The sequence below is a fragment of the Mya arenaria genome, chromosome 17, assembly GCF_026914265.1.
Source record: "Mya arenaria isolate MELC-2E11 chromosome 17, ASM2691426v1".
NCBI classification, from domain to species: Eukaryota; Metazoa; Mollusca; class Bivalvia; order Myida; family Myidae; genus Mya; species Mya arenaria.
In genome coordinates, this window is record NC_069138.1 from 46,857,739 (window position 1) to 46,882,991 (window position 25,253).

At 36.8% G+C, this 25,253-nt stretch overlaps 2 protein-coding genes across 3 annotated transcripts in view; one reads left to right on the plus strand and one right to left on the minus strand.

The window, feature by feature from the left end:
* The window catches only part of LOC128223645 (endophilin-B1-like), a 34,187-nt gene extending 28,986 nt beyond the window's left edge, over positions 1–5,201 (plus strand). For both annotated transcript variants that reach the window (XM_052932919.1, XM_052932920.1), the window contains one exon: positions 114–5,201. In XM_052932919.1, coding sequence (XP_052788879.1) covers positions 114–221 — 108 coding nt within the window. In that variant the 3' untranslated portion in view covers positions 222–5,201. The remainder of the gene's footprint in view (positions 1–113) is intronic.
* Positions 5,202–11,762: 6,561 nt separating this feature from the next.
* On the minus strand, positions 11,763–23,144 carry LOC128223551 (uncharacterized). The gene is made up of 3 exons (XM_052932828.1): positions 22,916–23,144; positions 22,578–22,689; positions 11,763–12,366 (listed from the first exon to the last, which is right to left on the minus strand). The coding sequence occupies exons 1-3, from the start codon at positions 23,142–23,144 to the stop codon at positions 11,763–11,765; spliced, it is 945 nt and encodes a 314-aa protein (XP_052788788.1).
* Positions 23,145–25,253: the final 2,109 nt, after the last annotated feature.

Sequence of the window (25,253 nt, forward strand, 5' to 3'; positions counted from 1 at the left end):
CAATGCTTTATAAAAAGTGAGAGAAAATTTTGTCTACTTTGAATGAATGCATTAAAATTGGATGTTTTTTTCCATATGTTTATATTAATATTCACAACTTTTCTTTCTTTCAGCTAATCACAGTCTACCGATTACCTAACATGGAACCGGATTGGTTAATGGCTGAGAGGGGCTCAAAACGGGGAAAAGTACCAACCACATATTTAGATGTATTAGAATGAGGCTCGCTTTAGGGAATTTTAGTTGCAATGTTGCATTTATGCACCTTAGTTAAGTTTTAGTGTTTTTTTGCAAAATTACCACAGTACTTGTTTATAAAGGGTGTAAGAACATTTTTACAATCTTCTGGAGTTTTGAAAAATAAGTTAATATGATATGGTACCATGATCATACTGTTTTGTGGTCGATATATTGATCGTTTCAATTAGCATTATTTCCATTAATATTTTTTTTAAGCTGTGATCTTTTTCGGCATTTGAATTCTTGTTCAATGGTTGCTGTTAGTTTTTCAATTGATCCTACACCAACAATCTAGGCAGATTTGACTTTGTGCTGAAAAAAATTCAGTGTGATATTTTATGTTGATGATGTTTTTCTATGTGTGAAATATGACTTTCCTAGATACTTATGATATTTGTTTAACCTTTAAAAATATCTAAGAACTACTAATGATTTGTTACTTAATAATTTAGACCAGGGTAAAATTCAGTCAAAATTGCTGCACTGTGGCAATGATTTATGTAATTAACAACTCTGTTTTTGGAAGAAAAAAAGTCAAGGTACAGTCATAGTCTTGATATCATTGTCTGCATCTTTGACGTTGACCTGAACAGCCTGCAATTCTTTATATGTAAGCTGTAAGTTAAAAACCATTCAAGAATCTATATTAAACTTATACATATGTTGCCTGTGACAATATGCACATGTGTAGCATAGCTCTTGATTCACTTAGAGTGGAGTAATGCCCCTTTTTTGACTGACAAAAAGACTAGCAATGTCATCCGGTTGCAGTGCTCCTGTTGATGTACATTTTTTAAATATGGATAGTTTGGGTGTTTTTAATTGTGGTGAATATCAATCTGTTGTTTGACTTTTTCTACTTGGCATCTTTCTCTAGACAAATTGTTGTGTCATTTCTGTATATTGTTTTGACATTCATATAAATAATGATAAAAAATAACCAATTTGTTAGTTATTATTTTGTAATACTTCAAGAATTGTATAATAAAGCTTGAATAGTGCAATATTATATTAGGGAGTATTAGAGTTAGTTTTTAAAGGGACAATATACAGTCTTTCAGAATCACATCATTAATTTTCTTACATCTGCATTGGAAGAAGCTTGCTGATATTGATGTTGAAACAGGCTATCCTTTAAGTCCCTATACACTTGTAAAAATGTAAAAAAAAAATGTTAGTAAAATTGGTGGTGTGTAACCCAAGTGGTGTGTTCACTCCGCAACAAACTTGTAGTGATATAGGCAGCTGGTGCGCTTTAACAAAATGGCAACCGATTGTATGTTTCACAACAAAACAAGCTTATTCTGAATCCGGATACGCATTATGACTGTCCTAGAACCTGGGAAATTGGCCATGAAAAGACCCCCTACACATGCATTAGGACATGCCTGTATATATATGAACAAATATAGAATACTGTTAAACCATTAGTTTATATACATCATGTTAGATTCAACTTCCTCTTTAATTGTCAGCCTGTTTAATACAGCAATTGTTTTGGAGCACATCAAATTTTGTATATTGTCCCTTTAAATTATTGTTAGATACTTCTATCGTTTACTTTTGACAAAGTTTGATTTTATTGAATGAAAGCTTTTTAACTTAAACTTTGCTAAATAAATATGGATTATGGTATTGTGAGGTTTTGTGCAAACATGTGTGAAATTACTTCATCATATGATAACTGAATAAACAAAAACTATAATTGCTTTAATGATATGATAAAAGAACTGGGACACAAAATATGCTCATGTTTTAATCGAATTCATATTTTATGAAACCAAAAAGCAGAAATAGGTCTGACAGTATTTTTGCCAAATAGCGTTTTTGTCAAATAGCCTTTCTAAGCCACCATATAAAATGTGGTTTGCTATAAAGATATGTTATTAACCTTTAAAGTTCATATTGACATACAAAATCATTACACCATGGAAGCTACCATTCTATGTTTAATCACAGGAAAGTGTGACATCAAAATTGCAATAAGTATCAGTTAGTGAGGTATTCTTAATGATTAAGTCTTTAGGCAGCGCACAACCAATTAATTACTAAATGAAAAATTGGTAATTGTTACCTACTTGATGGGTTTTTGGTTGTAAGAGTTCTTCTAAATGATCAAACGAGAATCTGTCTTGCAATCCCGTTGGCAGAGAAATGAGCATAAACACTAAGTCCTATTTCTGCTGTTGTGTTTCTTATCATTTTATGTATAAATTATACAAGTATTATTTTCATGCACTTTATTTTTGTGGATTTGCAAAAAAATATTTTGCTTTTTTGCACTCCTTGTTTTAAAACATTTGTTATTTATTGGGGATGAATCAGATAATGTTGTTGTGTTCTGTATTTCATGTATATTACAAGTACAGAACATCGTGATTAAAGTTCCACTCTACAATTTAAAGATTCCACATTATATTTTAAGAGAAATTAGTTATTTAAGGATTAGTTTGATAGAGGCTTAAGCTTCGTAGTTACTAAGGCAGTGTAACTGTGTATTAGTTGTAGACACGATTTGTAAATAAAGATCTAGATAAAAGATAGCTTCACAGTGCAAACTGTTTATTTTATGTCATTCCATGGAAGGGTTTTCCTGTTGGTTTTGAATGACGAAACAGAGTTTTTGAGTGCTATGTTGTTTTATTGCTATGAGTTGTGAAGTAGAAAATGTTCTGTATTAAACTTTTGAAACAAACAGTTTGGGAATTAATCACTCGAGTACAGGAGAAAAAGCATTATCCTTATAACACAAGATTAACAAAAAGTTGCGTTAATAACATTTTCCCTTAAAAAGTGAAGTATGCAATATAAATGACAAATGAGAAAAATAGAAAACAAAGATGGTTGATTTTAAGCTTAGCTTAAAAGGTTGTTTTCCTCTCATTCTTAAAAATGGGATAACCCTGAAATAATTATGCTACTTTAAACATTCACATATGAATTCCATTTGAACAATTATGTGTTTTGAATGAAAAACAGTAAATAAATGTATGAAGTTAGATTTTTGTGGCCATGACTGTCATGAAGTTGTCCACTGTACACCTTTATCCTAAAATAAACACCATTCTCCAATCTGTATATATGTTGGTTAAAATCACATGTACAAATTCATAATCATTATAATAGTGTACATGGTGTTCTTTTGATCAGAAATTCAAGCACAATTCACATAAGCTTAATATTATTATATCTATCTGAATGTTGTGTATTGTTGCATCGCCTTATACCCTGGTATTCTACTACACTGATCGCTGCATCATGTACTGTGGGACGACTGGTTGGCCGAGTCTCGTGTTCTCCCCAAGCAAATTGTTTCGGAGATTGTGCTTTAGAAATGAAAACAAAAAAATAAATATTGCACCATAGGTTCAAATCTCACCAAAACCAAGAACGTTTGTTTACTTCATTTCCTTTCAAAATCATTCAAAACAAGACTGTTTGTCAGTCAGTTATCCTCAGTACTTGTTAAGTGTTTCAATGGAGTGTTTACCAGGGTGCTGACGATGGTATTGTTGGTATTTTTATAGGACCACGATCTGTGACCTATACTATGCAAGGGTGATGTTACGAAATGTGTTTTTTGTTTAGTATCGATGTTTAACCATGTTTTTTGTCCAAATAAGTAGTCATTATGAAAGTTGAGGTAATGAGTGCATATTGCAGGTATTTGATAGTAACATTTAACATAACATAATAATAACATAATAAATCCAGTTTTCAAGGGACTCATTTACATTTTATAGGGTCAGTCATTAAAAAAATGAGAGCACTATTGTTAATGCTCTGTGTTGCTGAAAAAAATAAGTGATGCTATTGAAAATTGAGTTAATTCAGGCCTAGATTTACAAAATTCTGTTTCGTTGAATGAGAATCCGCCCGTTTTGTATTTGATGTAAGTTCATAAAAGTAAGAAATCTAACTAATGTTTAACAAAATAATACGGTAAACAAATTGTAGCCAAGATAAAATCTATGACTGAATGCCTTAAAAGACATTCATTCATCTACTTAATGTCTGCAATAAAAAAGAAATTGTTTGTGACGGATTAATGTATACAAACAGCTGTTCACTTGCTATATAAACTGAAAGCTGTTAAAGGAAAAACACACTGTATATAAATGATTCAATCAATAAAAATCAAACTGGTTTTTTTTAGTTTATTCTCATGATTTATAACATCAAGACAGGGTGTTTAGTAAATAACAGTGTTTGTAGTTGTGTAGTTTTTAATTGAGGAAAATGCACAAAATCATCAACATCAGTGGGCTAATTGTTGTATCATCCTTGACATTTTTTCAGAAAGTGGATGTTTAAGTAAACATAAATAACAAATGAAGCTATGAACAACTTGTATATGGCACTTCCATTCTAGCAGTATTTTTTCTCACCATTATCGAAATGGGGCTGGGGCCTCTCTCATTGGATCAAAATGCATCTTTTTACCTTAAATTGAAAATTCCAATTTTGCCAAAAAATGAATAAAAATGCTTATATAAAAAGCCAAACAGAGTGTTATTAAGGTTTGTTTCTTTAAAAATATACCAATTTTCTATTTGTTGGAGGGTTCAAATATATGACGAAATAAATTTAAAAAAAAATGGGAATTTTATTTCCACTTTTTAAAAAAAATGTATTCTTTAGCATCTCGAATTGGGTCGAAATTAAGCCCCAAATTGGTCAGATAAAAACACACTGCCGATGCACCTTAGAATGCAAGGGAAAGCTAATTATGCTTGTTGTTCAATAGCTTAAAATCAATTACTTGATTCATATGATTTTCTCATTCATGATTTTTCATTTGACTGATTTTCCAGTAGGTACTGTTATTGTGTATTATTTGAACATGGTGTTACATTCTCATTGTATAGATGTTAATAAATGTATGTACATGTATATATATCATTATTACTGATTCTGTTTTCAAACACTACTTATGTCAGAAATAAAAGACACCTATGTCAGTTTGTTCTTGCTATAAATGAATATATATATGGCAATAGTAGTGAATGTTCAAAATATTGGATAAAAAGTAATGATGGGACACAACTGCGTATAATCCGTCAAATGGTTAATATAGGAGTTGTCTCTCTTACATTTAGATTACCATTATTTTTCGCAGTAGTAAAACTTCAAAGGATTTAAAATCCAAGTCATCTAATGCACCAGTCACTTGTAACCCCCCCCCCCCCCACCACCCCTCAGGTCCGGGGGTATTGCGGGGGAAATGGGCCGTGTTTTTACTTTCCAGGTGGCCCCGCAGTGTCAAGTGAATGCGGTGGAATGGGCCTTACCAGGTTTTCCCAAGACCTGGTGGTGGGGGTGGGGGGGGGTTACAATTGACTGGTGCTTAATTTCAAGTCTAGGATTACAAATAAATTGAATTGAACCATCTTTCATAGAACAGTTGGATGTTTAAATTAGAGAAAACTATTTTGAAGTATTAACTTCTCCTATTTCTGTGTATAAACTCGAAAGTTTTCGTTCGAGTCAGTTTGGCTTGGTAGTAAAAATGATAAGAAAATTGATAGATCCCTTCCCGCGTGGTGGAGTTGTCAAATTCTAAGACTTAAACAAGTGTTTATACAACAGGGTTTCTCAAATTTTATACAACCCACATGTGCCTAGATTTTAAATTTTAAACAAGTTTAAAGGTTTTATTTTACTTGCTTCAAGACTTGTTTTTATACACGACTTTGCGATAGAAGTAGCTCCATCAAATAAAGCACAGAAAATACCATGTGGCAACAATGGTTGCGTTGGTGACAAGCCATGAGGCAAATTAGACCAAAATTAGAAAAGTGAAAGAAATATTATATTGTAACAGTTGGTATTATTATAATATAACATATTATTATATATTATTAAGTATAATTGGTCGCCCTAATGCAAGAACCCAATATCTGCATCTATTTGTGTATGTACTTGTGGAGTTCTTGCTCTAAGGTGTCAATATATTACAGAAAATGGCTTTGATCACCACCATACACTACCAGAAAATGGCACAAATTACTTGGGCGAGAATTTCGACGCCAATGGTTTTGATACAAACAGCTGCTGTGAAGCGTTATGTCCTCTAGTTTCTGAACTCTATATGTCACAAGTCAATACACTCTTTCACCTATTAAACATGCAATAAGTAGTTGATGATAGTACTCTAGTAATGCATCAAGCTCTAGTCATGCATCAAGCTCTAGTCATGCTTCAAGTCTATGGTATCTCTGTAATGGTTCCATTGTTTGGTAAGTTCCTGAATGTAACATACAGGGATGAGACAATTCATAATTAATCCTGATGTCAGGACTGAGCTTGACATTTACATTATAAAAGAAAGTAGAAGTGAAATAGTCCAGTGCCTTGACATGGATATAAATAACTTCAATGCCATGGTCTTAGTCCTTTAATCCTGCTTTGGGTCTAAATCCTGTTATTGTTCATGATACGTGGGGTTGAGAGGGGGATCATCATACCTTGGGTGTTGGGAGGGGCATCATTATTCCTTGGGAGGGGATCATTATACCTTGGGAGGGGGATCATTATACCTTGGGTGTGAGGCCGGTCATTATACCTTGGGAGGGGGATCATTATACCTTGGGTGTGAGGCCGGTCATTATACCTTTGAAGGGGGATCATTATACCTTGGGTGTGAGGGTGTCATTATACCTTGGGTGGGTGGGGGTCATTATACCTTTGGTGGGTGGGGATCATTTTACCTTTGGTGTGGGGGGTCATTATACCTTGGGTGGGTGGGGATCATTATATCTTGGGTGTGAGGGGGTCATTATACCTTGGGTGGGAGGGAGTCATTATACCTTGGGTGGGTGGGGATCATTATATCTTGGGTGTGAGGGGGTCATTATACCTTGGGTGGGTGGGGATCATTATATCTTGGGTGTGAGGGGGTCATTATACCTTGGGTGGGTGGGGATCATTATATCTTGGGTGGGAGGGGGTCATTATACCTTGGGTGGCTGAGGGTCATTATACCTTGGGTGGGAGGGGTCATTATACCTTGGGTGGGAGGGAGTCATTATACCTAAGGTGGGTGGGGATCATTATACCTTGGGTGTGAGGGGGTCATTATACCTTGGGTGGGAGGGGGTCATTATACCTTGGGTGTGAGGGGGTCATTATACCTTGGGTGGGAGGGAGTCATTATACCTAAGGTGGGTGGGGATCATTATACCTTGGGTGTGAGGGGGTCATTATACCTTGGGTGTGAGTGGGTCATTATACCTTGGGTGGGAGGGAGTCATTATACCTTGGGTGTGAGGGGGTCATTATACCGTGGGTGGGTGGGGGTCATTATACCTTTGATGGGTGGGCATCATTATACCTTGGGTGGGTGGGGATCATTATACCTTGGGTGGGAGGGGGTCATTATACCTTGGGTGGGAGGGAGTCATTATACCTTGGGTGGGTGGGGATCATTATATCTTGGGTGTGAGGGGGTCATTATACCGTGGGTGGCTGAGGGTCATTATACCTATGATGGGTGGGGATCATTATACCTTTGGTGTGAGGGGGTCATTATACCGTGAGTGGGTGGGGGTCATTATACCTTGGGTGGGGAGATCATTATACCTTGGGTGGGAGGGAGTCATTAAACCTTGGGTGGGAGGGAGTCATTATACCGTGGGTGGGTGGGGATCATTATACCTTTGGTGTGAGGGAGTCATTATACCGTGAGTGGGTGGGGGTCATTATACCTTGGGTGGGTGGGGATCATTATACCTTGGGTGGGAGGGAGTCATTATACCTTGGGTGGGAGGGAGTCATTATTATGTGGGTGGGTGGGGGTCATTATACCTTGGGTGGGGAGATCATTATACCTTGGGTGGGAGGGAGTCATTATACCTTGGGTGGGAGGGAGTCATTATTATGTGGGTGGGTGGAGATCATTATACCTTGGGTGGGGAGATCATTATACCTTGGGTGGGAGGGGGTCATTATACCTTGGGTGGGAGGGGGTCATTATACCTTGGGTGGGGAGATCATTATACCTTGGGTGGGAGGGAGTCATTATACCTTTGGTGGGTGGGGTCATTATACCGTGGGTGGGTGGGGGTCATTATACCTTGGGTGGGAGGGGGTCATTATACCGTGGGTGGGTGGGGATCATTATACCTTGGGTGGGAGGGAGTCATTATACCTTTGGTGGGTGGGGTCATTATACTGTGGGTGGGTGGGGGTCATTATACCTTGGGTGGGAGGGGGTCATTAAACCTTGGGTGGGAGGGGGTCATTATACCTTGGGTGGGAGGGGGTCATTATACCTTGGGTGGGAGGGGGTCATTAAACCTTGGGTGGGGAGATCATTATACCTTTGGTGGGGAGTGGGTCATTATACATTGGGTTGGGAAAGGGATCAATATACCTTTGGTGGTAGTGGTGGGTCATTATACCTTGGGTTGGGAGGGAAATCATTTTACATTGGGTTGGGGGAATTGTTCATTATAAATTGGATGGGGGTCATTGCACGTGGAATGGGTGGGCTTGGTGTATTATCCATTGCGTGGGGGATCATTACACATAGAGTTGTGGGAAGGTGTTCATTATGCATGGAGGGCATTATAAGGGCATTATAAGTAGAACGGGCAGGGTCATTATACGTAAGGTGGATCATTACACGTGGGGTTTGGGAAGTTAGTTATTATACATGGGGTTGAGGTGAGATATATATCATTGCAAGCTTGATTACACGTGGGTGTTGGGGCGCGGGAGTTGTTCATTATTTATGGGGTAGAGTGATTCATTATACGTTGGGTGGAGGTTATTAAACTTGGGGTTGGGGAGTTGATCATTAAAAATGGGGGGGGGGAGGATCATTACAAATTAGATGGGAGGGCCTGGTTCATTAAACGCGGCGTGAGCGTTATCATACGTGGAGTGGGATGCATTTTACATGGTGGGTCAGTATACGTGGGGGGGGGGGGGGGGGGTATTATACGTGTCATTGGCGGATTCATAATACATGGGATGGAAGGGGGACTCATTATAATGTAGCATTAAAGGCTAGTTTCCGCCTGTACAGTTTATTAAACGAAAGAAATATCTTTTTTATTTATTCAGAAGATTTTGTTAGCAGTAAATGAATGAAAGAAAAAAGTAACTGTCAGAGAAAATGCAATGTGGTAGCAATTTTTCGCTTGTGAAATTTCTCGCAAATTTATGCCACTTAGGTATTCCATTCAAAAGTTAAACTCGTTAAATTATTCCAGAATTTGGCGCTATTTCGTCAGCATTTTTGAGCAGGGCAATGTGTTGTTATTGTCAACGGAAGTATTTCGTGTATTTACATAAAAAATAATTCCTTTGTCACGAATCTAGGCCAGAATTGTTTTTAGCTTCCATTTTTTAGTTTATATATATATATATCAGGCGATGCTATTATTTTAATTAACAACAAGTGTCTTTCCATTTAACTACCACTTGTATGTTCGTCTGCTCACAGTCCGTCCCAATTCGGTGTCTGCCCCAGAATACCTCCTTATGCACTTTAACCGTAACCGTTAAACGGCCTTTTTTCATGCTTTGATTTTGCACAATATTTTTCTCGAGTTTTTTTTTTACCTAGGGCCTACAAAAAAAATACATTTGGTTCGGGTAACCCGACCCTTATAGTCGATTTGAAAAAAAAATAAAAATAAAAAATTAATTGCTTTTCAATATGTATACGATAATGAGACTAGTTTAAAACCTTAAATTCTTATACAGAAGATAACTTTAACACCTTCTCCAATGGTGAAAATTACATTCTTATATAAAGCCTTATAAAAAATAAAAAGGCTACCTACTCATATAGACGCTGCATGAAGATTTAAAAAAAAAAAGATTAAAACAACGAGATAACGACGAAATTTCGATCGGTCACAGAAACGCTGCATGAAGATTTTATTTTTAAAAACAAGAGACAAAAGAAGCAAAAATGACATGCGAAGTTTAAGTTTTTTTTTTTTTTATTTATTTATTTTTATTTATTAATTTATTTTAACGAAATCCCAACGATCCTCTCGCTTTTAGTTTCGATCTGTCACAGAAACGTTGCATGAAGACTTTTTATTGAAAGCAAAGCGTATGTCTTATAGGGAAAGAGGCGAAAATTCTTTCTCCTTGTTTTCGCTGCTGTAAAGTCGTCGTTATAGGCAACCAACAACACAATCGTGGGAAATTCGAGTTCTGTCGGACGACATTCGTTATTCGAAAACGAGCCTTTTGTCATTTTCTCATAGAAATAAATATTCTCAAATTTCCCTAAAATTAAGAATAATAAAATATTACCCAAAGCGACATTTAACAGCCATTAGAAGAACGAACATTTAAATTTAGTCCGCGTTGCGAAAGTGTCGCCTGTCTGTCACGCGCCGGTCCAAACGCGCTGTATTGTCTTTAGGCCAATTGGCCCGTGCAAAGGTTCGCGTGACTCTTTTTGGACGTGTCGTTTGGTTTTAAATTATGATGATAAACGGCAGATGTTCTTAAATAAAAATCAGCGTGTCACTTGGAGCGGGCGTTCCTCACACACTTTATAAAATTCGTATTGCATTTGCCAAGCCGCAATATTTACACAAATTCAAACAAAATGAAACCTATATCCACTAGTGTATGTCCTATACGTTATACTAGTCCACGTGACATTATACAGTTGTAATTAATAATGTTCATATATAATACATAAATTTAAAATTCATAAAAATGTTCGAAGCATCTGAATGCATGGTTGTGGACATGCTATCAGCATTAAATCGAGGTATGTTTCGTCAATTGGTAGAGAAATACATGTCGAGTTCACTTGAAGGATATAGTTTTCACGAAGTTGCATAATTTCTTACAAATCATGATAAACTTTCACGAAGTATGCAAGAAAAGGTCACCTTACTATGAGCTGAATACTGCTTACACATATTGTTAAACATCTTTTCGATCGGATATAATAGTTATACTGCCTGCACTGATTCATTCATGTATCGTCCTTGACGGTTACCTTTATTGGATCATATTATACAAAGGTTGAAGAGGAGGTCCGAATTTCAAATACTTACGTCCTTTTTGTTAATGCCAAAATGTCTCGTACCACTCGAAGGACCCCCCTTACTACACGTTATTGGGGCCTTTTTAAGTACAACTCGCGAGTGGTACGCGGTATGCATGCAGAGTCAATATTTGAGATTATTCGGTACGCAGACACGCACAATATTATTTACGGCGCAGAATTCGGGAATGAAATACGTGTATATGAGTATTCGGTACGCAATGGGGTAGGGGGAATTCACTGGTACGAAATGGGGTAGGGGGATACACTGGTACGGAATGGGGTAGGGGGATACACTGGTACGCAATGGGGCAGGGGGATACACTGGTACGGAATGGGGTAGGGGGATACACTGGCACGGAATGGGGTAAGAGGATACACTGGTACGCAATGGACTAGAGGGATAGACTGTACGGAATGGGATAGGGGGGATACACTGGTACGGAATGGGTAGGAGGATACAACGGTACGCAAATGGGGTAGGGGGATAGCACTAGGGGGATAGACTGGTACGGAATGGGGTAGGGGGATACACTGGTACGGAATGGATAGGGGGACACACTGGTACAAAATGGGTAGGGGGGTACACTGGTACGGAATGGGTAGGGGGACACACTGGTACGGAATGGGGTAGGGGGTTACACTGGTACGGAATGGGTAGGGGGACACACTGGTACGGAATGGGTAGGGGGTTACACTGGTACGGAATGGGTAGGGGGACACACTGGTACGGAATGGGGTAGGGGGATACACTGGTACGGAATGGGTAGGGGGACACACTGGTACGGAATGGGTAGGGGGACACACTGGTACGGAATGGGTAGGGGGACACACTGGTACGGAATGGGGTAGGGGGATACACTGGTACGGAATGGGTAGGGGGACACACTGGTACGGAATGGGGTAGGGGGATAGCACTAGGGGGACACACTGGTACGGAATGGGGTAGGGGGTTACACTGGTACGGAATGGGGTAGGGGGTTACACTGGTACGGAATGGATAGGGGGACACACTGGTACGGGATGGGGTAGGGGGGTACACTGGTACGGAATGGGGCAGGGGGTTACACTGGTACGGAATGGGGTAGGGGGGTACACTGGTACGGAATGGGGTAGGGGGTTACACTGGTAAGGAATGGGGTAGGGGGTTACACTGGTACGGAATGGATAGGGGGTACACTGGTACGGAATGGGGTAGGGGTTACACTGGTACGGAATGGATAGGGGGACACACTGGTACAGAATGGATAGGGGGTACACTGGTACGGAATGGGGTAGGGGGATACACTGGTACGGAATGGATAGGGGGACACACTGGTATCGAATGGGGTAGGGGGTTACACTGGTACGGAATGGATAGGGGGACACACTGGTACAGAATGGATAGGGGTACACTGGTACGGAATGGGGTAAGGGGGTTACACTGGTACGTAAGGGGGTAGGGGGTTACATTCTCTATATTGTGTCCGTAAGTTGTGGCTGTATCTCTCTTACAATGTTCCAAATAGTTCATCAACTTGAATCTGATTACTGCGTTCCAAAATAACACTCCGTCAACAAAATGTCCCAAGTAAATGTACTACTATCTCCCATTTTGCAACTTGATGTTATTTTGCGTACTGAAGGTTCCTCAGTTAAACCCCATTGGTTATCGCGTACCGAAATTGAGTTTTAATGTGGCAAATCTGTAGTCTAGTGATATAGTGGTAAGACTCTTGAGTGTCAATCCAGGGGTCGCAGCCTCGACACTAAATGGACAAACAGTCTTCCGGGGCCATGGACTTTAAATGGCAAAGTACTCCAAATCGGATGCTATTAATCAAAGTGACATGCTGTATTTTTTACAGAAAAACCTATGTCTTGCTGCAATGGTAAGATATGGTAAGGACAAATATTATACTTATGTCATGTGGTGTATGAAAATGATGAAACTGTGGGAAAGTCTTTGTACTGTTTTATACAAAGATAGCTATAATTTGACTGGATGAAGCAAGTTTGCGCATAACTAAAATAACTTCTTATTGGTAGTCTATGGTGTAGGTATTCAGTAGAAACTTATTTGGTTATCACAAAGCTTTTTTTCTAGACACCATTTTTGGGAGTGAATTAGGCTCGATGTGAAGGCTATGTATGGTTTTGCTCCGTCGTCGTGGAAAGCCGGTCAACATTCGTTGTCACTGTCCACTGTCGGACGCACTCCCCACCCCCACTCTCCCATTTGAGGTCGACGACCCCCCCCCCCCCCCCCCGCCACCCCCCCCCCCCCCCCCCCAATCCACCCACTCTCACTTGGGGCCGACGCCCTTGAAAGTCTGTGCGCGTTGTAACATAAACGTACTACAGATAAGCATTTTACAGCCTCAATGATATGGTTAGGGCCGGAGATAAGGGAGAACCATTTATAAAATAAGAAGTGGAACCTAACTTCTCATGAACCTGCTATTTTCATTTAAGGCCAATAACCGGCTGACATTGTTATGTATTTAATATAAACTGATAAATAAATGCAGACCCTTGAAAATATACGACAACTGTCCAAAAGTATTCCTTAATATCAAAGGAGACAATTTACAACCCCCTTGCACATGTATATACATATGAAACATGCTCATAACTTTAGATTTTTTTTGTACGAACCAAAGAACTATAATTATATCATAAAATGAGCTTTCCAGGCGGCACGGTACATGCTGTAACAGATTCTGCAGCTTTGATACTCGTTATTTGTATCAAACACACAAGTGCATGTCATTTATAAATATCTGATGGCCCAGTTTTGCAAATGTGGAACTCTAGAAGGGTGTTTGTACGCCGAGTAGATCAACAGGGATCTGGAGAGCACGTATTACTAGTCTGTGCCTTACATTATATGTGAGGACGTTCTAGATTATAATCATTCATAATATTATTTTCTTACATGTACAATGTATGGGATTGCTTTCTATTCTTGTTTACTTTTACACATTACCTCCCACATCGGAACGGTAACGCGTAGAATTGGCGTAACCGTTCTATAACTACCGTACGGATGAATTACAATGATTTTACTTAATACGTACGCTATTTATTGAACGTTGTACTTGACAACATGGTATTAAACAGTTTTTTTACAGTAACATCACCCGCCCACGTCATGACTGAAATTATACACGAGCGCTTCATCATCATCATCATCATCATCATCATCATCATCATCATCACCATCATCACCATCATCATCATCATCATCATCATCATCATCATCATCATCATCATCATCATCATCATCATCAACACCTTAACCACCACCACCACCACCACCACCACCACCACCACAACCACCACTACCATCATCATCAATCATCATCATCATCATCATCATCATCATCATCATCATCATCCGCCTCCTCCATGACCAACATCACCACCACCAATGACCAATGATAAAAAGAAAGACATCAAAGTTGTACATGTTTTATTATTTTAAAAACTTAACATTGAACATTGAACGTATTTATGAATGAAAAAGTAGCATCAATAAACCTGTACAAATAATAATCCTCAAGGGCAATGCCCATGTAGTTGTACTGGAAGATTAAACCTACACTGTACAATGCTGGGTTTCAGTGCCCCCACCCAGCTGGGTTTGAGAGGGCTGGATTAAAGCATGACTTAGTGATTACTTAAAGCTGCATTCTCACAAATATATACTTATATAAGTGGTTTCCATGCATTTTCGCAAAGATTGGCTCGGGCTAAGACAAAACAAAATAAAAAAAAGTTGTCAAAACGTTCAATCTGTGAGAGTGCAGCTTTAAGACTAATCAGGATATTGTGTTAAACAAAATGTTTTGCTAAGCTAGATGTCAAAAATTCGGGACATTTCAGTTATTGTAACAAACAAGTTTTATGTACGTTCTAAAACATAAAAAACAAATGTCCTTTTAATTCAATATGACATAACATGAGGTAAAACAAGTCTTGAAAGTTATGAATTAAATTCATAACACATTTTGTCGTATGGTTTCATAAGTTCGAATAATTTTAGATACATAACATACGTACAGACACAAAAGACAGAAATAACTTTTTTGGCAAACACTTAAAGTGTATTATTGGATAAATTTATACATTTTTAAAACTTTTCATACAGTGATTATGACTTTTGTTATTCAATAAATAAGAGAAAGAGACGTAAAGATTTAGATCTAAAAACCAAAAATACACAAAAATAATTTTGCATCGGTATTGTTCATTAATATATACAATAATTTTATTCCAACAATAGTTACATTTGTATGCAGAAACGTGGTTTTTGACGTCAATACATGTATATATATACTTGTGTCCAGGTAACGACTTTTACTGGCCAATGCTACATGATAATAACAAATACATACAGCTTATTAAATACATGTTGAAAGAAATATGTACAAATAACAAGTAATTGATTAACATCTCACATAATTTAAACATAAACAAATAGTGATCTCCACCCCGAGAAAAACAGACTTAAGCCCAAAAAAGATATACCTGATGAAAATAAAATACACTTATTTAATACCGAAAATAGGTGATAACACATTTTTCAATTTTTTTATTGAAATTCAATGAAGAATGGAGATATCTTGTGAACTAAAACTCTTGAAATTTAAGAGATTCTTTACACTAAATGAGTGTGTTCAAGAAATGATTTATAATGTGAATGGATATGACATTTTGAAGAGCTATACTTCATACAGCAAAAAAATGGGCTGCTCCTAAATTAAAATTAAAAACAATTCATACCGTATTTACATTTCTTTACTAAGTGGAGTCATGCGGAATTTATGAGCAGATTTTCAAAGACGAATAAAGACATAATCTCAGGCCTTTCGTAAAAAAAATGCACAGTATTCTCCTGTTATAAAAAAAAACACTCTTGCATAATTATCATAGAAGTTAACATTACTCTTTTGTGATGTTTGTGAATTTACTTACATACTAAAAAATATTCTTTAAGAAAACTTGCTCGATTTCTATTAACTATATAAGTGATATATTATCAGCTTTGTTGAGCAGTAAAATCGTAATTATACTCCCCTATTCAGTGTTATGGTTATAAACCTACATTAAATCTTGGCTCCTATTTAAATAGTATGTATTTACACCCAAAACAAGAGGTTATGCGCTCAATAATAGTCTGTCAAGTTTGTCGAAAAACGCGAAACGTTTAGAAAACAATCACAATAATTTTGGAAACTTAAGTACAAATATGCATATTAGTCATCGTTTTTTAACAAAATGCGATTTGTAATTTAATTTTAAGATATAAATAATATTTGAAAAGTTCAGTCTAATTGCGGTGCCTGCAATAAAGAAATAACATCCTGAACATATAAAAGGAGTTAATACAGTCTTGCCGGCACCCTGTGAAATAATAGTTTATATGGCTAATGCTGAAATGAGCTAGTAAATAACGGTTTCATGGACATGTGCATTACCATGGCAACACAAAGGAAACTAGTACTTTTCACATTTAAGGTATTCATTCTTTATCATATTAAATGGTATTGAAAACATGCCAATGAAAATTAAAACTATTGGTAAAAAAAACCTTCTAGCAAGTGATGTGTAAAAGAGGCAGATAATAGGAATACCAAGTTAGGTGGAAGGTCCCTCCTCTATGGCCATAAAGACACTAGGTTCGTCACTCTTTAAGATCCAAACATATGCTACGACACATTATATTATTATATTACGATTTTATGAGTTAAAATATAAAAGTGAGATAACAAGAAACTCCAACATTACGACTGAACTTGACAATCATAATTCTGTCAATCATTACTTTATCAAAGCAACGGCAGAATTTAAGAAGCTAACAGCTCTATCACCTCAAATATACTAGTAGTATGGTTTATTACTATTATCAAATTTCAAATACTCTTATTGAAAAAAAATCTGTAATTGATTCTATACAAAGCTAAATGTGTGTTTCAGTGCAATTTTCAGAATCCATTCTTCCTAAAAAGGCTGCTCTATTTGTGACAAACTTTTAAGAAAATAATTTACTTGTGATAACAAACCTATATTATATACAAGATACATATAAGGTTAATTAACTTAAATGAACATGTATGTACCAACCCATTGTGTCTAACATATGAATGTTTTGGTGAGAACCTGGGTCTGCCTTTCTTTAATTATTACATCGTAAAAAAGTTTACTTTCATTCAACACTATAAAAGCTCATTCTTAAATTAAATCAACCAGACAAAATAGGTCTCAAAACCGTTTTTAATTTCGTGTTATCAACTAATCTTCAGATAATTATTAAAATTATGAATTGACTTAAAAGGGTTGAAATTTGTTAAGAAACGGAGCCACAATTTCACGCTGCAAAAACAGTCTACAATGTTCAGTTTTGATAATGTGATCTACTTTTTATATCCGAATACAAAAACGTATAAAAATGTTGAAAGATCACAAAGTTGAAAGATTTTCAATGAAACATAAGCTGCTTTTTTCGGCTGTAATTTAACCACCAGCGCGATGCATATAACCCCATGAGAGCGAAAAACAATTTTTACATCAAACGAGAATGGAAAAGAAAAACTGCAAGCTCTTTATGCTCGAAATACTTAGGTATGTTGTGTATTTCCATATATTTGCATTTCAATTGCAACCCGTTTCAGCGAGGAGGGTATAAAATGGATTGGAGGGCCCGAGTCCGACACATAAAACTGAATCCAATAAGCTGTTAAGCCTTTCGATGAAAAGGCAAGTACACTGAGACGATGAAAAACTAACAGGGCCAATGTTCTCAATTCTGAAATGAGAAGTTTTAGAGACATTTACTGACAATCAAAAATAAAATAGGGGTCTACTTTCAACATTGAGAAGGCAGGTTGTGGGGAAAAGGTAGGATAAATACGAATTGATACAAGAATGTAATAAATTTCAAATCTTCGTATACTGTAACTTTAATTAAGGCAAAATATATCAATCTTCGATTCAATAAAAACAGGACATTCATTACTTATAAAACATCCATCGTTGTCCAATGATATGAAAAGTTGACCCATGGCTAACGGCGACTTATTCATTTACCCATATTCATTTACCCTTAAAAAAACATAACCAAAAAATGAAATCCCCAAACCCTATCGAAATCCAAACTCCCATTCGATGCACATCATTGCATGTAATACATGTTAGTGCTCAATTATATCTCCCATTAAAACCTTGTTTGCCACCATGGGCGTCTTACTATTCCAAACCAATTTATTCCACATGAAACTGTAACGCCCAGTAAATTTTATTCGTATTATACATTAAAAAAAGCAATATAGAGTTAATTAAAAATATCATCAGTAGTTCAAGGTATGTTTAAAAAGTATGTTTGTCCCGTGTAAAAGTCATTTTTCTGCAGTAATTTATGAACGAATTGCAGAACAAGACAGCTAGAAATTCAAGACACACCCGTATAATTGAGGACCTAAAATGGTAAGTCAATCATTTTTGCCATCTAATCGAACAACTAGAGGCGATCAAACATCCACTATATATTTTCATTTTCAGCAAGCCAGGACTTCGAATAAATAGATTTATCACTAGGAACTTCCATTTAAGAAAACATTCTTTTCGCAAAATGACCTTTGCGGAAGAGTTGTTGACCAAAACCATTGGAATATTACTGTTTGAGACCGCAAATACTAAACACTGTTTCAAACTTAATCATGTTGGCCGCATAAAACCCCACAAGAGCTGGCCAATACATTTTGGAAGACTTTCTCACACGCTGACCAAACCATTTCAAAATTATGTATATTGAACAATCTTAATGAATACTTTCTTTAAGCCAATAATTTGCTGTGAACGACTACTTTTACCCTTTATAACCAAGTATGTCTGCAAATACCACGCATCAGATATGGGAATAAATGGATTAAACGCTAGAGATGAACTTTCCGTCACAGTATCACCTGTGTGGTTTACATATCAAGTGTTTAAACAGGAGTCAGTTTGACCATCCAAAGACTTGACCCTTTCAAGTACTGGCTTGACCATATTTCTTCAAAACGATACATACAGAGTATAATTGTGTGTTTGCGTGTACGATCGCAATTTGTCTTCCACTGAATGAACACCAGAAATTTTATTTAACGAGCGGCGTGAACTTAAAAAGACAACGACGGGTGGAAGCGAGAATGTTGTAATTTAAAACAGATAGAACACTTTCGCCACGATCCGTCGAACTACCCAGACCTGGTTAACAGGTACATCGCTTAGTTTTTTTTGCAGATTAGGCAGATTAGGTTTATCAGTTTTCCTGAAAGAGGATTGATAAGAACGAAGACTTAAGTATTCCAACTATACAAAGTATGTGTGCACTTTTGATAAAAAGATTATTTCAACCTTTAATTGGATATTTAGGTGCGGAACTGTTGGCTTTATGGAAATCTTTAACAAACTCTGCCACTGGTAGGGCTGGCTGCTGATTCCTTTTAAAGCTTCTGGACTTTAATAATCAGAGACCATGTCTATTTATCCGTATCTGATTCAATATCTAATCCATTTCCACATATTTTGTATGTGAAATGCTAATCAACTTAACCCATTTCTTAAATATATGATATTGACAAGGTGGAGGATACATAATTTAACAAAAGAAAACGAAATTAACATACCAAAAACGTAGAAATAATATTCTTAAGAAAATTAAAAAAAACTTACGCAATTTCAGCTAAGTGCAAATTAAGTTTGCCTTAAGCATGTGCTCTTAATAAAACAAACAAATCTCACTTTGTAGGAGTTCTATTCTAGTCAATTTAAATCACATCCAAAAATCTTCGCCGTACTCTTAAATATATGTGTCAGTAATACAATACATTGAATTAATTTTCAACATTTTAAATATCCCCCTGAATGATATTTGATGCAGAAGAATGTTATAGTCGGTTTATCTCGCTTAATCAGCCCAGTTTTAAGCTCATCTTTTAAGGTAATCGACCAACAATGTGTATAGTTTTGTTATGTCTGGTAATCCGAAAGAATTCGATATCATTTGGAATCATTCTTTGAGCAGAAAATGAAAAAGTTGACCAAAAATTTTTAACAACATACTCTCGAGGCTCGAAGTATTTAGGCCGATCCCTAGTATATACAGCCAACGAGTTTCCACTGTAGTGGTATCACTTCTTTCAGAGTAGCCGAACACCTTCACACTTTATCAACTGTGAATTTCCAACACAAATTATTATAAAAACAAAAAAAATATGATACCAATAGGCCAAAACCTGCTTTTGATTCGGGTTACTCAACCCTACCTACGAAAAAGGGTTGATTTAGTGTTTGTTGTAGTACGTAGTTTAAAAAAACACACTTTAAAGCTTATATTATACTGAAGATCACGTTAACGCCATTTTCCAATGATGATATTGACAATAACGTTCTTACATAAAGCTTGATAAAAAAATCCTACCTACCCTACCAATTTTTGAAAGAAATGTAACCCTAACCACACTTTTATTTATTTTCGCCTAGGGGCGCCGGGCACTTGATCAATGGGTAAATGTTCATCAGATAGCTTATTTGTTGTCGAATACCTTAAAATAAAGATGAAACGCCTCAGCATAGCGACCAAATCATGCAGATTTGCCCCTAAAGTGCGTTATCAAAATGTCTATCAATAGTTAGTGTCAACTAGCGATAATTTGCACAAACGGATAGCCAAGTTTCAACACGAAATGGCAAACAAAATTGTTGACATTCAATTTTGGCCACTTCAAATACCGTTCGGCATGTTTTATGGTTCTCTTAACTTTGTGGGTAACAATGGGATTTCAGCCTGCAGCCTGTTAGCGTTTAAATGCAGGGTTTAAGTGAAAATTTAAAACCTTTACCACAAATGTATGTAAAGCAGATTTATCAAATATGAAAATGATCCACCTAATGAGAAAACACATTGCTAAAATTTACCTTTTTTGTTAATTATATACAAAACTACTGATGACAATTTTATAGAAATACTAGATATACTCCATTTAATTTATGTAATAAAAATGAGAAATGGAAAAGTCTTGTATTTCATGATTTCCATCTAATACTTTATCATATCTGGGAGTCTTATTGGTTCAAGATCCTATGAATAAAATTATCATTTTTTATACATTTTAACTTTTTTATAGATCCACTATAAGTTGTCTGACTACTTGCGAAAATTGGAATGTTTACGATAAATATGCGTGAAAATTTGTGATTGGCCCTATACTTTTATGAATTACATGCCTTGTTTTTTAGTATAATATTCATTTTTTAACTAAACACAAAACCTTAGTAATGGGATGTTCTTTTAAAATAGCATGACGGTTAACATGGTTTAAAGTTAATTAATGAAATGGATACGCTCGAATGACGATCTGTTTTACTGACGTCGTCTGCTGGTGTCCTTTGTTGTTGTCGTCTGGAGCTGTGGTATTTTGCCATGTGATTTGTCCGAGTAGAATTGTATGCGTTGCTATGGTAATAACGTTTGTCCAAAATCATCACCACAGATGTTATAACGCATGGCCGTCAACGTCAAGAGCACGTAGGAAAGGTAACGTCTATTGAATTATCCACGTTGATTTTCCCATTTTTATCAATACCTTCTGCTGGCGTCCCTTTCATGAATGTTCCAAAATTGTCATTTTACGAGACGTTATCATAAACATTATACGCTGTGGCAGATGATAGCGTCAGATGCTAAAACGATCACAGACAATTTTGCAGAAATAGCAGAATTGAGAGAAATTGTATGTCAAGGCTGGGGGTAGCAATGTGTCGTCTGCAGATTTTTCATGACGTGAATAGCAGAGGTAACAAAGAAAGTTTGTCGGGTGCAGATGTTCCGTGGATGAAAGCCCAGATCTAGGTGAAATCGGGGTCATATAAAAAAGGATCAGACGCGAAGCTTCAATGGTTGTTTGTAAAGAGAAGAAGCAGACGAGATTTGCGATGTTTGTGATTGCTGTTTGTGTCAGATGAGCTGGATGCAATTTTCATGAATAACGCTTGCATTTGAAAGCAGACGTTCATTATATTATTGAGGTCATCGTCTGCTGATCTGGATTTTACGTCTGGAATTACACGATTGTTACAATCAAGCACTGTTGTCTTTTACAGTGCATTGTATGCAACACATAAACATATCTATCCATCTCTATGTACATAAATAATAAGTCCACTGGCACGTAAATCGTACAAAAATAGAATATATTGTCTTGAATTCGCCCTATTAATGTGTTTTTCTCTGCAACATATATGAAAGACATGAAGGTACTTTGCAACAAAGTTGAGTCCATACCTCGGTACTGGCTCGGTACCGCAGTTTGACTCGGTACCGCGGATTGGCTCGGTATCGCGAAGCTTGCTCGGTAACATAGTTTGGTCCGGTACCGAGTTTGGCGGCGTACCAGCTGTAGATTTGACAGAAAACAATGTTCAACAACTCTTCAAATGGAAAGACTGTAGGAAAGTAATGATCACAACTTTGAGGCCCACACATCGAACACATAAGCACATGTGCACGTGCTATGAGATACACACATGCACGCTACCTTTTTGCATTTCTATTTGCAGAAATCAAATACAGTGCAATGTCTTGGTGACCGCCATATGCCGCAATGTGCAATGCATTCCAACCATCGCGGTTCGCTAATTTGACGTCTGCGCCGAACTTGACCAAAAGTTTCACCAGTTCAAAATTCCCGTCCAAAACGCTTTGATGCAAAGCAGTCTGTCCCTCTGTGTCGTAAACGTTTATGTTAATTTTCCCATCTTTGGTCTCTAAAAGTCTTTCCAGCTCGTCCTTGTTCCCGTCCCTGACGGCCAACAGAAAATCCTTGTGGTAAGCGTTGCTAGCCGACGTCATCGTTAATGTTTCAGTCATTTTTAGCAGACGATAAATGGTAACCGAATATTTTTGCTCAAAAATGTGATTTATGTTAAAAAGATATATCCACGGCTTTGTGCACAAAACCAGATTTTTACACCTCACTGTGTACCCCAAAGGTACACCTTTCACACACAGTGCTATTTCAATAGTAAATATTTTTCTGTACTTCTTAATGCCTGAAAAGATGGATTAATTGTTTAAGTAGTTGACAATATCCTTCTGCATACCATTGCCAAAATAATTTTCTCACGCTGCGGTCCAGATTGTTTTAAGCGTTTAGAACTCCTTTTCTCACGAAGGAAATATCAAAATCCTTTACACAAGCCAATACGTATCGACTTTCATTCGCACGGTGTGATTTTAACCAAAACTTATATAAAAATATAAAATCTAAAATGTCAGTGTGTTTAATTTCAGATCAAAATCCACAGTTTCTAAATACTTTCACACATTTTATAAATCTCAAATAAAACTGCACGCCAGGATGAAAATCATGTCAGTGCTCAGTAGGGGTGTTCTCAATTCGAACGACTTTAGAGTAGAATAAATTCACACGCTATACAAACTCCTATCTTAAACAACCTGGATATTAAAGCGTACTGTCAAAACCACCCAACCAAGTCGTCAAACTAACCATTTTATCGCAGTGAAAAAAATCTTCGTTTGTGTAAACGGCAGTCAAAACGATTTTTGACCTCAAGGTCGCGTTTATAAGCTTTAATTTCATTGGATGGGAACCAATTTTAACAAATGCCAGCGATTTCTATTGGCCAGCGAGCTCTCAATGATATAACTATAGCCTTATTCACAAGCCGCCGTGGGAATAAGTCCCAGTCGATCAGGTCTCACACAATAGATGCATACCGGTGAAATAGAAATAAGAAAATATGTTCGCACTTTCAATAACATTACGTAAGTTAAGAGTGTTATGATTAAGAGAGATCACAAACGATTTAGTCAATGTAATTGAAGAGTGTCTTAATTCAACACAGCTTATCCTCAATATACATTGACACTTTGACAGGCATAACACGACCTTTACTACGGAAATACTATTAAATGATAAAATTGGGTAACGTAGATAGTTCAGGTTTACACAAATTCATGAAATGTTTGAGAAATAATTGGCTATAAAAACAAATAAAAAACTAATATCTGATTCTGAGGTGTTCATCAATGCAACCGAATACGGTTTGGTACGTGAACTCTCCGGAGAGGTTTCAATCCGTAAAACCAACTACATTATAAGTGATCTTTTACGGATAGCAGATCATAGAAATTATCGACAAGAGCTCCAAGGAACGAACGCTGACAATCGTCTGGGTTGTTTTTTTCAGTCATAAAGAAGCACAATTGTTGAAGCCACGATTATGGGCCTTGCCGCAATAGCGTATCTTAATTGATAGGGGATTTTTTTACGAAAGGAGATTTTAATAGACTGTGATTTTAAAAGGATTAGCATTAAAACGCAGAAGTGCTTCAAAAATAGGAGTTGTCCATTTGCATCAATGTGTGTATTAGGAATTCAACATACTTAGTTATATATTTTGCTATATCTTATTCAGTTTGAAATCTGCAATGATTGAGTCACTGCTGGTTAAATATTTGATCGTCATTCAATGTACCAACAAAAGAACAAAAGAAATCGGAACCCAAACGGAATGTCGCCGCTTTGCCGGAGATGGCCGAGTAGTTACGAATGAATCCATCAGTCTGAGTTCACTGTAACTGCCATACCGTACACATTTTTAATTGTGTGAGACCGTTTAAAAAAACTTGAAACATTTGATATATGACCTATCTATATCTGATACGCCAAATACTTGTCTGATATACCAGAAAATAGGGCCAGGTCGAGTGCGTTTCTTCACCCAGTTCACAGTGTCTATGGGAACACCCGGCCCTTTATGAATAAATGAGCCCTGTATTTGGGTTACGCTTTTAAAGTGTGAGATGTGGAGTTGAATGCCGAAGGAAGGAAGTCATTTAAAGGAGTTGCCAAATTGTTTAAAACCAATATCAATTTTCAGCTCAATTGTCGATTAACAGTACATTAGTTTGAAATACATGGGACATACATGTATA

Coding starts and splice junctions, on each gene's coding strand:
- LOC128223551 (XM_052932828.1), bottom strand. CDS start 23,144: ATGACGTCGGCTAGCAACGCTTACCACAAGGATTTTCTGTTGGCCGTC. Junction 22,690..22,915: donor CAAATTAGCGAACCGCGATG/GTTGGAATGCAT, acceptor TCAAATCTACAG/CTGGTACGCCGCCAAACTCG. Junction 12,367..22,577: donor GGTACCGAGCCAGTACCGAG/GTATGGACTCAA, acceptor ATTCCGTACCAG/TGTACCCCCCTACCCCATTC.